Source organism: Cygnus atratus, chromosome 6 (genome assembly GCF_013377495.2).
Source record: "Cygnus atratus isolate AKBS03 ecotype Queensland, Australia chromosome 6, CAtr_DNAZoo_HiC_assembly, whole genome shotgun sequence".
NCBI classification, from domain to species: Eukaryota; Metazoa; Chordata; class Aves; order Anseriformes; family Anatidae; genus Cygnus; species Cygnus atratus.
The window spans coordinates 4,553,141-4,565,257 of record NC_066367.1 but is presented as its reverse complement, the minus strand read 5'-3'; the positions used below and the strand labels follow the sequence as shown (position 1 = coordinate 4,565,257).

General features: G+C 37.2%; 1 protein-coding gene across 2 annotated transcripts in view; it reads left to right on the top strand.

The window, feature by feature from the left end:
* Nucleotides 1-12,117, top strand: part of COL3A1 (collagen type III alpha 1 chain) — a 51,821-nt gene that overhangs the window by 16,725 nt on the left and 22,979 nt on the right. Inside the window, exons 3-12 of one of the 2 annotated variants that reach the window (XM_035536824.2) lie at nucleotides 1,999-2,031; nucleotides 2,637-2,753; nucleotides 4,978-5,049; nucleotides 7,976-8,041; nucleotides 8,587-8,640; nucleotides 8,859-8,912; nucleotides 9,607-9,660; nucleotides 9,819-9,872; nucleotides 11,419-11,472; nucleotides 11,966-12,010. In XM_035536824.2, coding sequence (XP_035392717.1) covers nucleotides 1,999-2,031; nucleotides 2,637-2,753; nucleotides 4,978-5,049; nucleotides 7,976-8,041; nucleotides 8,587-8,640; nucleotides 8,859-8,912; nucleotides 9,607-9,660; nucleotides 9,819-9,872; nucleotides 11,419-11,472; nucleotides 11,966-12,010 — 603 coding nt within the window. The remainder of the gene's footprint in view (nucleotides 1-1,998; nucleotides 2,032-2,636; nucleotides 2,754-4,977; nucleotides 5,050-7,975; nucleotides 8,042-8,586; nucleotides 8,641-8,858; nucleotides 8,913-9,606; nucleotides 9,661-9,818; nucleotides 9,873-11,418; nucleotides 11,473-11,965; nucleotides 12,011-12,117) is intronic. The other variant, XM_035536825.2, reaches the window with a different exon arrangement.

Here is a 12,117-nt window from a genome sequence, read left to right as displayed (position 1 = left end):
TTTAAATACTTTTCTTTTAAATACAAAGCATGTCACTTTATGACTCCAGGCAAATACTTAGAATGAGCAAATTTTGCCAAATCAAATAAAAAACACTGAACTTTCACTGAGTTTTATCTTTATTTTGGTAAATTCAAGAATATATCACTATGTCTGTATTCCAGCAGTGGATTGGTACCAGATCTGATAAAATACTTGTTAGCCCTTTGGATCATGCAGCTGAAAGCCTGAAGTCCTTCAACCCACTTTTCCATAGCCAACAGGCAAATAGAAATAGAAACGAAGAGGGTTAGAGGGCAATGATTAGCTATTCATTTTTTCATTTTATGGCAAAACACAAGAATAATGCAAACAGCTTATTTGTCAACATCATGCACAATGTAAATTCATGAAACTATTGCCAGCACAAATTTCACAGCATGCTGTGAGCCTGCATTTCTTATCATCTCAATTCTGTATCTTTGTATAGTAAATTTATTATTGCAGAGTTATTGCGTGACTTACTGCACTGTAAAAGAAAGTAAGCAGTATTAGCTAAAGCAGTTGCATCAACTTAACCTCATGAAAAAAAATATTGTTAGTGCATGCCAAATCTACCTAAACTGCCTCAGTCCTTGAGCTAGCTATACTGAAATCTGCACTGTAGAAATACTCAAAGGTCATCTGAACATTTCATCCTTGTTCAAGATCCGTGAGATCTTAAAAAAAAAAAAAGTATTAAAAAAAAAGTTGAAGTATATTGAGTTCCACAGGCACATTGACAGTTCTTAACCAGGCATTTAAATGGGACAGACTCCTGAGATTTTCATTGCTTCAAGGGTTGGGTTGTATTAAAAGAATTCTAATGAATGATCTGTCAGTATTTCAGTATCCCATCTTCCATTACGAATAAGAAATACAGACTCCTATAGAGTGATCTTTGTGTTCGCGTATGGATGAGAGGAGAGACTGTGTGTAAGAGAAAAAGAAAAGGCTGAACAGAGATGTGTAGACAGAAGAGGAAGGCAGAAGATACACAATTATGGCTTTATAAATAGTGTTTCTCTTTAAACGTGAAAAGTAAGTCGCATACAAATGTGTATCCTAGTGTTGGTTCCATTATTCTAGTGCACTTATACGGCTTCCAGAATTGCCTGAGCTGCTTCACTGAACAGTTTGTAGCTGCACAAATGAGTGGTCCATACAAGCATGATGGAGATTCAAGCACAGCTTCCTTTCTCCTTGAGTCTTGGAGCTGCTTTCTGTTCAGTTCCTGGAGTAAGGGGTTGTCATTTCAGGACTGAAATCCCCAGGCAGGTTCAAACCCTATTTAATCAGTTCTGTGGTACCTTGTAACAAAGGCCATGTGGACTACTTCCTTCAGTCTTCAATTTGCAAGAGTTTGGTCAGCACAGTGGAAGCTGTCCTGCTGACCTTGGGTAATGGACAGGAAATCTCCACCTTGAAAGATCCAAGATCGTTTCAGCTGAATATCCTTTGCTATCACTAGCAGCTGAATTCAAGAAAAAAAAAACTGTTCTAAAATGCTAATTGAGAATCCAGATTGTAACCTATAGATGAGTTACTGATTGAAAAATAAATTAATTGGGGGAGTAGGTCTGAAAGAAAATGAAAGTTAACTATGTTATCACATGTATTAATGTGCTTTTTAGTAGACAAGGATGCACATAATTTGTCCTTTACAGACTTTCACAGTGGACATCTGTCCCTATCGTACTAAATGGTAAAGCTCTACTGACTTCATTAGCACCAGATTTTTGCCTGCAGTAGATGCACACACTTTATGGATGCACCATGAATATAAAGATGAAAGACTGACTGGAAAAAAAAAAAGGCTTTTAAATGTTTTGAATAAGAACAATTTTAATTTATTTGATAAAACTATATTTCAGTATTTAAATGTATTTTCCTCTTGTTTATTTTTTTCATATATATATTCAGTTTTCAGTTTGACTTTGTTTTTCTTTCTTAATTTAATTGCTTTTCCTTTTTTTCTAGCCTCCAGTCCCACAAGGCCCCAGGGGAGAACCTGTAAGTGCAGCTTTTTTTTTTCTTTTTTTTTCCCAAGAAAACTAAAAAAATCAAGAGCCAGTTCTTACAGTGCAATATATACCATTCAAGCTGCTGAGATACCCGGCTTTCCTAGATGTCAGCGCTGTCTGCAGCAAATCTGTGCAGTGTTGTTACTTTGAAGTAATCTCTTTAGCTTCAACAGAACTCTTAATGATTCCAACTGGGGAAAAATACACAGTGAGGAGAGTTTAGTCCAAACTGCATTACATGTTATTTTTGTTGTTGTTGTTGTTTCTTCCCAGTAGAAGGAAAATCTATGGTCTCCATTTGCAGTATTACTTTCATATTCAGGAATGGACCTGTTTAATATTTCTGGTGCGCTTGATCAAATATTGGATGCAATAAGGCTCCAGCAGCTAATAAAGGTTTCCTCATTCAAATTTGCCTACTGTCTGCATCTTTCCTGAATGATCAGGCCTGTCCCTAATTATAGTTAATAGAGAACGCTTCCCACCACCACAACCCCACAGACTTTGCTACAAATAGAAATATTCGTCCCACGATGCCCTTGCACTTCGAGGCAAGCTTTGATGTCTGTATCTGCTGTGTTTGTGTCCTTGCAGGGCCCTCCTGGTCCTCCAGGCAGAAGTGGTACCCCTGGATCCCCAGGACAGCCAGGGAGCCCTGGAGCTCCTGGTCCCCCCGGCATCTGCCAGTCATGTCCCAGCATCAACGGAGGTGTAAGTCATCATTGTGTTCAGCTTCTACTTGTTGCCCATGAGCAATACTGTCCTGTGGACACCCACAGCCCTTGCCATAAAGCAGAGAGGCTGGGCTCTTGGGCTGGTGATGACTTCCAGAGATGACTAAAAAGTAGATGGGGAGGGAGAGAAGCTTGACTGTCTCTCAGCCTTTTCCAGTCCTCAACAAACCATCAGGAAGGTAAATCGACACAGTTGTGGCAAGCAGTCTGCAACTGGAAGGCACCCATGCTGAGGAGAAATTTTAGGCATAATATAGTCAATAGCAGCACTTCATTGACTTCAAAGGGCCATTATTTCACCGGGAAAGCTTGGGGTGAACTGGAAATAGGAGACATCCTGTGTCATGCAAATCACAGGATTGCCCTGATTGTTTTTGTTTTAAATAATACATAGGAGGGGGATTTTAAAAGGCAGTAAAGAATTTATCGCTTGTACCTTCACACATATGTTGTTTTCAAAGGCATCTGTCTCTCATTTGTGCCTTTGAAAAACACAGCTGAGTAATAGGTCAAGGTTTTGTTTCTCTGTAGTTTATTTGTTTTTCCATGAAATTTGGCTGGAGCACAATTAAATCTCAGTCTTATCTTATTTTTAAAACTTTTGGGCCAGATTTGATGAAAGACCTAGATGACTCAGAAATAATCTGACCAGAAAGAACTGTGCTGGAGAAGTGTGTCCCCTCAAGCTTAATGACAAAGGAACTCTCTCACTTTCCTTTATTTTGCATGTTTAACAAAGAAACATTCCTAGGCAACTAGACTGAAACTCATGTCCCCTGCTTGCAGAGAAGTCCCATTTTGGTTGCTATTTGTTGTGTTCCCTCTTTATTTTTGGCTCACCAAATCTTGAATTCTCTTCTGAAGAGCTGGGCAGACACAGAAGGAAAGCTCCTGAGGTCTTATTGGGGTGGTGGTCAAAACCCCTGAGTCCCCTGTGCAACACCAGCATCACCAAGATTAGCTGGCTAGTAAAGAGGAGACTTTAATATTGCAATTTCATCTTTAGATGCCTAAAATTCTGTCCAAGCCCCATTTTGGACACCTTCCAGATGTACAGGCCATGATTTTTAGGCACAAGTGGCCTTGGTAGTTATGCTTAGCACTGTAGTATAATTGAGGAAAATATTTTCTTCATCTTAATTTTTTCTGCATGGGGCAGTGTTCTTTTTTGCACTCTAAGTGGTTCATGTTGTATTGCGGAAGATTTTAACTGCAGGTACTGTGCAGCTTGATTTTTAAGGTTGTTGATTCACAGTTAGCACTTAGTCAAGTGGTCCCGTTGTCTCCCGTGCAATTGAGCAAGCCCAACCTTACAAGATGGAATGGCTTTAATGCAAAACTGTTAAAATGTTATGATAAAACAGTTACTTTTGAACACACGCCACTGTTCATCTGTTCATAGCTTCCACATACTCTTCCCACTCACAGGTGAGCCAAAACACTGAGGAAAGATGTCTTGGTTTTATTTAGTTCTGAAAGCAATCGTCAGGGAAGGACTGAGCTGCTGCAAGATGTGCTGTAGGTCAGCTAACCAGCCTCAGTGGACATCACAATAATATACCAAGATAACTACCACTTTTGGCTTGGCAGATGCAGATACAAGAGAGGCTGAACTAGTCTCCAACTCCAATGCTGTTAAATCCTGGCCTGATGGCTGATATCAATAGCACAGGATCCTTCTTGGGCCTGGCCAGTGGAAGAGCTGGGTCCAAGGTGGTTTGGGTTATCAGACAGAACTCTGCATGTATCTGCACGTCAACCACCTATGTGCACTAATGCCATGTTGTTCAACTAAGTTCCCTAATATCTGCATAATAAAGTCAATGTTAAATAGAAGACTTACATAAGATCTCCCTGAAAAACTGATTGTAAAATTCAGTGGTTGGGGCTTTTTTAAAGCAGTATTTTATGTAAGTGGGCATGTCAGAGAAGCTATCTGCTGTCACAAAGCCCCACAAGACATGTTTTCTCTAAATGCTTTTGACTGAACTTGCATTGGTTTCCAGACAAATTGTCAGAAGTGTTTAAACCAAGAACACAAAAGTTATTGGCTGGGCTTCTCTTATGGATGATGGTACTCAATGTATACAAATGAGTTCTTTCTATTACTTTGCCATATAAATGTAAGAAAATACTTATTTGATTTGTAGCAAACATTTTTTCTCTCTTTTTTTTTCTGTTTTTCTCTATTTCTTTTACAGAGTTTTTCTCCACAGTATGACTCCTATGATGTGAAGGCTGGCTCAGTTGGCATAGGTTACCCCCAGCCCATTGTAAGATGATAAAGCCTTTTATCTGTCCTTTTTTTTTTTTTAAAGAACAAACTTTTTGCTTGTAGATTATGCCTTGGATGTCTATGTATCCTGATTATAATTTAACAAATTATGTTTTAATTTAATTATTGCCTGCAAGTGGAATGTGGTGTAAGACAGGAGTTTGCTTGGCAGCGTCATTCTAGAAAGTTACTATAGATTATCTGTGGGTGCTTTGTTTTGGGGGTGTTTTTTTCTGTTGTATTTTTTTTTCTTTTTCTCTCTCTTTCTTCCTTTTCATCTTTCTAATCTCTCTCTGATTCATTTTCTCATCCTGCCCAAGAGTTTACTTCTTTCTCCCTTCCATACCCTCCTCATTTATCTGTTTTGGTATCTACTACTGATAGCTTCCCCCAACCTCCACCACATTTTTATCCCTTCTACTGTCCCAAATCTTCCTTTATTCTTTCAACAGCATCCTGTCCTTACTCAGTGTGATTTTCCATACTTGTTCACATTTCCACAACTCAAATTTGCCTGATAACAAGTGAGAAAACCCCTGCTATAATCTCCTTTTCATCCCAGGCATCAAAGCTTTTCACTTTTTCTATTATTATGATTTTTTTACCCACAGCTATTCAGACTGTGTACTAAGGATGCTGTATCTCCCTGCTATGCCTGGCCCAAGTTTTTCACAATTTTTCTAGTGAGCTAAAGCTTGGATTGCCTGAAAGAGTTATGCATGAGCTATGCTTACTATATAAATTAAATGGTAAAGGTGTACCTCATGACTTTTCTTTTAGGCAATAGGATTTATAGATATTCACCACCATTGACATGGATCGTTCTTGCAGCAGTGATATCATACTGATATCTTTAAGTGTCTTTCTTGATTCAGGCAATCTGCTATGTGATGGATGTGATGAATTGCTATTATTTGAAATAGGCTGCTGCTTTGTTTAAATGTAATCGTGATTGCTAATCTTGTGCTGCATAGCAAGGTTTGGGTACCATATATTGCAATATATCCAGGCATTCCCAAGCAAACGTATTGTTTTTCAGGGTTCCGTCAGATCATCTTGTGCAATAAATTTTACTTAATCGTTGGAGCTGTTTGTCCTGAACCGTAGTTCGTTATTTTCTCACTTTTATATTCATCTCTTTATTTCTACCTCATTCGTTCGCTGTGGTCATTCATCCATTTGTCTTATTCAGTCCTTTATTTTTGTATTTGTTTGTTCATTTATTTGTTTTCAGCTCCTTATAGTTTTTGCCCACAGCTTGTTGCATCATCTACATTTTGCTACTTGGTGTCTTAATATGGGATGCGCTGAACCATGCTTGTTACCAGGGTTTCTTTCAGTTAACAAGCATGGTTACTCCTCTCTCTTTTGGCATTTTTCCCTGAGGTGTTTACTGCTTGTGCTTTGATCACAATTAAATTAACAAATCAAGTCAAATTACTAAACTAAATTAAATAATAATTTAATTGGGCATCCTAGAGTGTTTTCAACCAGAATTTTCTATATACTGTCACCTGTTTTTTTTTTATACTGCATCATGCAATACATGACTGCAAAGTAAGTAGCAGAGCAGTAACAGGCAGATGTGACTAAATTCTCTAGAGCTATGCAGCATTTAATGTTAACATTACATAGATTCTTCCGGTTAATTTTAATAAATATCCAAACTGAAATAAAGTGGATGCATAATAAAATGAAAAATGTCATTTGTAGCACTGACATTTTCCAATGGGTGGTTATTATGCCTTGTATTTCCTCAGTCACACATCTCCATTCCTGTCTTTCCAGTGGCTTTCTACTGCATGTAGACTGATTTTGTATTTTACATCTCCGTTTCTGTGTACTTTCTCATATAACCTCCACATGTTGGCTTTGACCCTTTCCACCAGTACACACCCTAACTAAAATCCGCTCATTTATCCACAGTCTGGAGACACTGGCAGTGAGCAAATGCCATTCCTAACAATGAGTTTATCTCTCCAGTGTGCACCCTGAAAAAGAATGACATCTCATTTGTTTGTAGCCGTATGTCTGATGGACGGATTGCAATTGATGAGTTGATGATTCCAATCCATGCTGAATCCAGACTGAGTCTGTGCCAAATGGGTTGTAACAGTGAACAGAGAGGGGCTGCCTGTTGTATTCATGTACTGAAGGCAACCCGGTTTAATATATAGCTATACTATTAATCTTGTATTACAAAAATAAGTTTTGTGTGACATCTGTAATGCCTGACCTATTCTGACACCATATAACAATATCCCATGAAACAAACACTGTGCCATATTAAGGTACAGCATGTATTTGCTGTACTGCAGCACACTGTTTCTCATATAATGCCTATACTTCATTTTTTGGGCTGTATCAAATCCACAGAGTTAAATTTAGCAAAAGCATTTTTAAAGAACCACATACAGCTGCAATAAGTCACTGTGCTAGTTTTTAAAAAACGTTTGCATATCAAATGCTTTTGTGGCTGTTGCTACTAAAAGTAGAAATATTAACACTTTTCCCAAATTGCGAATTTCCTTAGTTTTTTTATTTTACTCCATTTTTACCAATTAAATAAGGAACAGTGTTGCTGATTTGAGTTACTCCATGGGTATATTGAGGTGTTATCCTCTGAGTCCTTTGGTTAGTCCAGGTATAATTTATGCCTTATGGCTTTGCACTGTTAATGTTCAGAAAAGGGCTCATTGGCAAAAATGCTTGCTTTGCTGACAAGCAACAAAAATATGGCCTTAATTCAGTAAGTCCTATGGTCATAAACAGAGTTCACTAACTGCACCAAGTGGATTTTTCTCAGTACTAATAAGCATTCACATGTAAAAATTTATTTCAGTTGTTGGTGAATATTGCAGCTGCATTAAGCTTTGTAAATATATTACACTGATATAATGACTATTTTTGAATCTACAATATAGAGTGGCTTTCCAGGACCCCCTGGCCCCAGCGGCCCCCCTGGCCCACCTGGTCATGCAGGTCCCCCTGTAAGTAAAATTAATCTTTTCATAAACATCTGACTCTTCTATCTTAGCCTCTCCTTTTCTCTTTCATCAGTATTTGGTACATTTGCAGCCATTAAATCTAGATATTAAGCTGAAGAATTTTATGGATAGATGTAATTTCTTATTAACGGGGCTCTACCATCTCTGCAGCACCAAGACTCAATGGCTGAGGGCTATTCTCTGTGTTTATGCCTAGGGCTTACTGTGATTCTGTGGAGCGTCACCTAAAGTTGAATATTGCCCTTAAAATATACCACTGGCTATGAGTCTCTGCTAATATTCCCAAATGTTTGTTCACACAAAAATTTCACATGAGAAAAAGGAAACTGGAAATCCTAGTGCACATTCGGTAAACACACAAAGGATTTGAGGTTTTCAATGTATATCCCCTTTTAGAGGAGTACTTTTAGTTCTGTTTTCATGGAGGCATATTCTGCTTGGTAATAAGATCATTACAAAATACAGTAGCACCATGGTACAGTGCATGGAGTTATTCACATCCTAAACTGCTTTTTGCTGCATCGTAGGGTTCTAATGGATACCAAGGTCCCCCCGGAGAACCAGGACAACCTGGCCCTTCTGTACGTATACACTACATATCATTATATATGTCAAAGGCATGCTCCTACAAGCATGAATCTGTGTCATCACTGGAGTGGATTGAAATCTGGCAGTTCATCCTGCCTGTTTACTATTGTCTATGTCAATAGTACAAATATTTTATGGCACTTAATGCATTTTTAATTTGAAAGAGACTTAATATCTATTATTATATTTAATATTCATTATTTTTTTTCAGGGACCTCCAGGCCCTGCTGGCATGATAGGCCCAGCTGGTCCACCAGGAAAAGATGTAAGTTCACTACTAATTAAATTATTTATAGATTTAAAAATAAGAAAAACAAATTTCATTAAATGTTAAGTTAGCAGAGCACATTGATACCATTGCATTTAAGAATTTTTAACGTCTCCCAGTTTCTCAATTAAACAACATGACTCTAAGAAACTGGATTTGGCTTACGTCAGGTATAAGTGTCTATTCCAAAAAAAGTTTCAATTTTAGCAGGATATTTGACTAACACAATTAGGAAAAAAAATAAAAAAGCAGACAGTAATGGTGGTTGCCTGCTCCCTTCAAGTCTTGCTGTGAGAGTTGAGGTTCTTAAAACCATCTTTTGACTCACAGCTGGAAATCCTGGATATGTATAGTACAGGGAGAGACAATCAGCTAAAGTTTTTGTCCATTTTGAGTGTTTCACCATGAAAAATATTTTTTTCTATGTTGATACAATTTCTAAAATGTTGGCTTGAAATATATTAGTTGTTAATCAAAATCTTGATTTTAAAAAAAAGTGAGTTGATGAATTCTGGCAATGTTTTTCAGAAGGCAGTCATAGTGTGTACCTTCACCCTAGAGTAATTTTCCTTGCTGTCTTCAGTGGAAGTTTCACCTCCTTATTCCAACTCACCTTTATCTCTCAGGGCCAGATCTTTGCCAGTAACTGAAGCAATAGCAAAGAAGTCAGCAATTTACTTTCTTTCCACAGGGAGAACCAGGAAGACCAGGCAGAAATGGAGACCGTGGAATCCCTGGATTACCGGTATGAAAAAGCCCCCAATAACAGTGATAATCTAATGATAGGTTTTGTTTTCCCATTTTGTATTAGTAAAGTGAACATGATACTTAATGAGCATCGGTTTGTGCCCTTCATACAGTAGGTATGTAAATTTACTCATCTTTCTGTGTTTGTGTGTTTAGGGTCACAAGGGACACCCTGGAATGCCTGGAATGCCTGGAATGAAAGGTTCACGAGTAAGTATTTATCGACTGTACTGGGTGCAATGGAGTCTGTTGCTCTACATGAGCCATGGTATTGCATTGTGCTCCTTAAGTCATCAATTTCCAGCTAACGAGATTGAATCATAGTAACACAGACCGCTGAATTTTATATAGTTACCTCAATTGTACTGCTCCATACTGCACGTTGGGTTAAAGCATGTGTTCCAGAAAAGCATCCACTCTTAAATAATGCAAATAGAGACACGGAGGAATAAGAATTTTCTTTCAAAGACTGTTCCACTAGCTAATAGCACTCATTATTTAAATGTGCTCCTTTATGTCTAACATCAAGTAATGATGACTGAATGTGTTATAACATGTTTGTCTGAAAGCTCAGCAACGTGCTTCCTTCTATGTCAAGTAATGTGAAAACAGGAGTGCTACTTAAGTTATAAAATCCTAGTATCAAATACCATGTCTCCATCTCTACAGCACCTAGCCCAGGACCCCAATCTAAATGAAATTATTTCGGTAATAAAAACATAAGTATATGATATGATAATTCTAAGTGATAATTAACCATTTAATAAAAATATTATTAAACATTATTCAAATATTTGATAAAAAAGAATAGTGACAGACATACAATTTATGCTATTCTGTTAAAGTCAACAGTAAGAAACCAATGTGTCAGCAAGCTAACCCATTGTGATATCATTTATTAAATTATAAATTGTAGAAAGTGTAAGACAGTATACAGTCTAAAACTATTATAAAAACAATTGCAGTAGCAGAATAATTAAACAGTATACTGTATAAACTTTACTGACAAGGTGAAAGCTTGATTTAGATTAATAGCTATTTTATAAACAGCTGTCTGTTGTTTATACAGTCTGTTTCCATCCACATCACCGTTTCTTAACATTATGACATTATAGCTTTAAGTATAAAGGAAAACAATATAAATGTATGTAAAAGGTAACTGAAGTCAAAGATAAATTAAAAGCTCTGTTTCCACTTCTACTGTTTATACTTTGGAAATTAAGATTAATCAATCATAACTATAAAGTTATTCAAGATTTTAGAAATAATTGTTTGTAATCTCTGCTCTAAGTACTCAGCTTGCACCTGTTATGGTAATAATATAATGAATATTTGTATTCAGCATTTATACCATGCATCTTTATAACAGGACTAACAGGATTCAGTCAACAGTATTTAAACATCTCTTTTATCATAAATTTTAGATCTGTGTGAAGGCTAGAAAACTAGCTGAAAAGAGACAGAGTTCTCAGCCGTGTAAACTGGAGCCCACGATTTAATCCATGTACACAGAGATTCCTGTCACTATTTTTTTTCCCTGTAATTCTTTCTTAAACAATCTCAAATTTCCTACTGCCGTTCTGTAAGAATGTGTAACATACCTTCCTATGGTTCAAAATCATTTTCAATCTTCTTCAAATTTAAAATATTCACAAAAACACAATGTACTTGAAGCTCAATAATTGGCCAAGGGGAATCAGATTTTCTAGACCACAAGAGAATTAGTATTCACAGATACGGTTTTCCTTTCCCACAGGGTTTTGATGGAAAAGATGGTGCCAAAGGTGACAGTGGTGCTCCTGGTCCAAAGGTAAAAAAACTGTAGTGTAATCTTTTTAATAGGTGCAAAAATACCCTCCATTATTTGTTATGTAGCTATGCATCGCATATTATGCTATTCTGAAAAGCCATTAAGCATTGAAGAAACTGACTGAAGATCTCCATGAAAAGAACCATTCCAAAGGAGTTAGACTTTCTGATCTATGTCATGCCCTGATCCTATAGCTGTAACAAAGATGAGATTCTAAAAGGACAGGACATGCCCAGATCAGTTGACTATATTGCATAACAGTAAAGGACTGTGTCTTCCTAATTTTTTTTTTTCTGTTCAAATATTTTCTTTTGGCATTTTTTTTGGTGGCTCAGGCCTCACAGATGTCTGTTCATGCTGCAGACACACAGTACCACACAGAAAGGGGCAAAGGGGTGGGCTGTCTCTTCCTCTTGAATAAACCAAAAAATGTTCTCACCAGAGTTGATTCTGTAATTGTTTGTGTTGTGTTTTTTTTTAATTTACATAACAGGGTGAAACTGGTCTTCCTGGAGCAAACGGATCACCGGGCCAACCGGTAAATATGTGTACCCTGTAGCATCTAAATGGAAGGGCCACTGGCACTTTCCCCTTAATAGATTTGTTCATCTTTTCATTTTCATTTTTTATTTAATTATTTTTTTT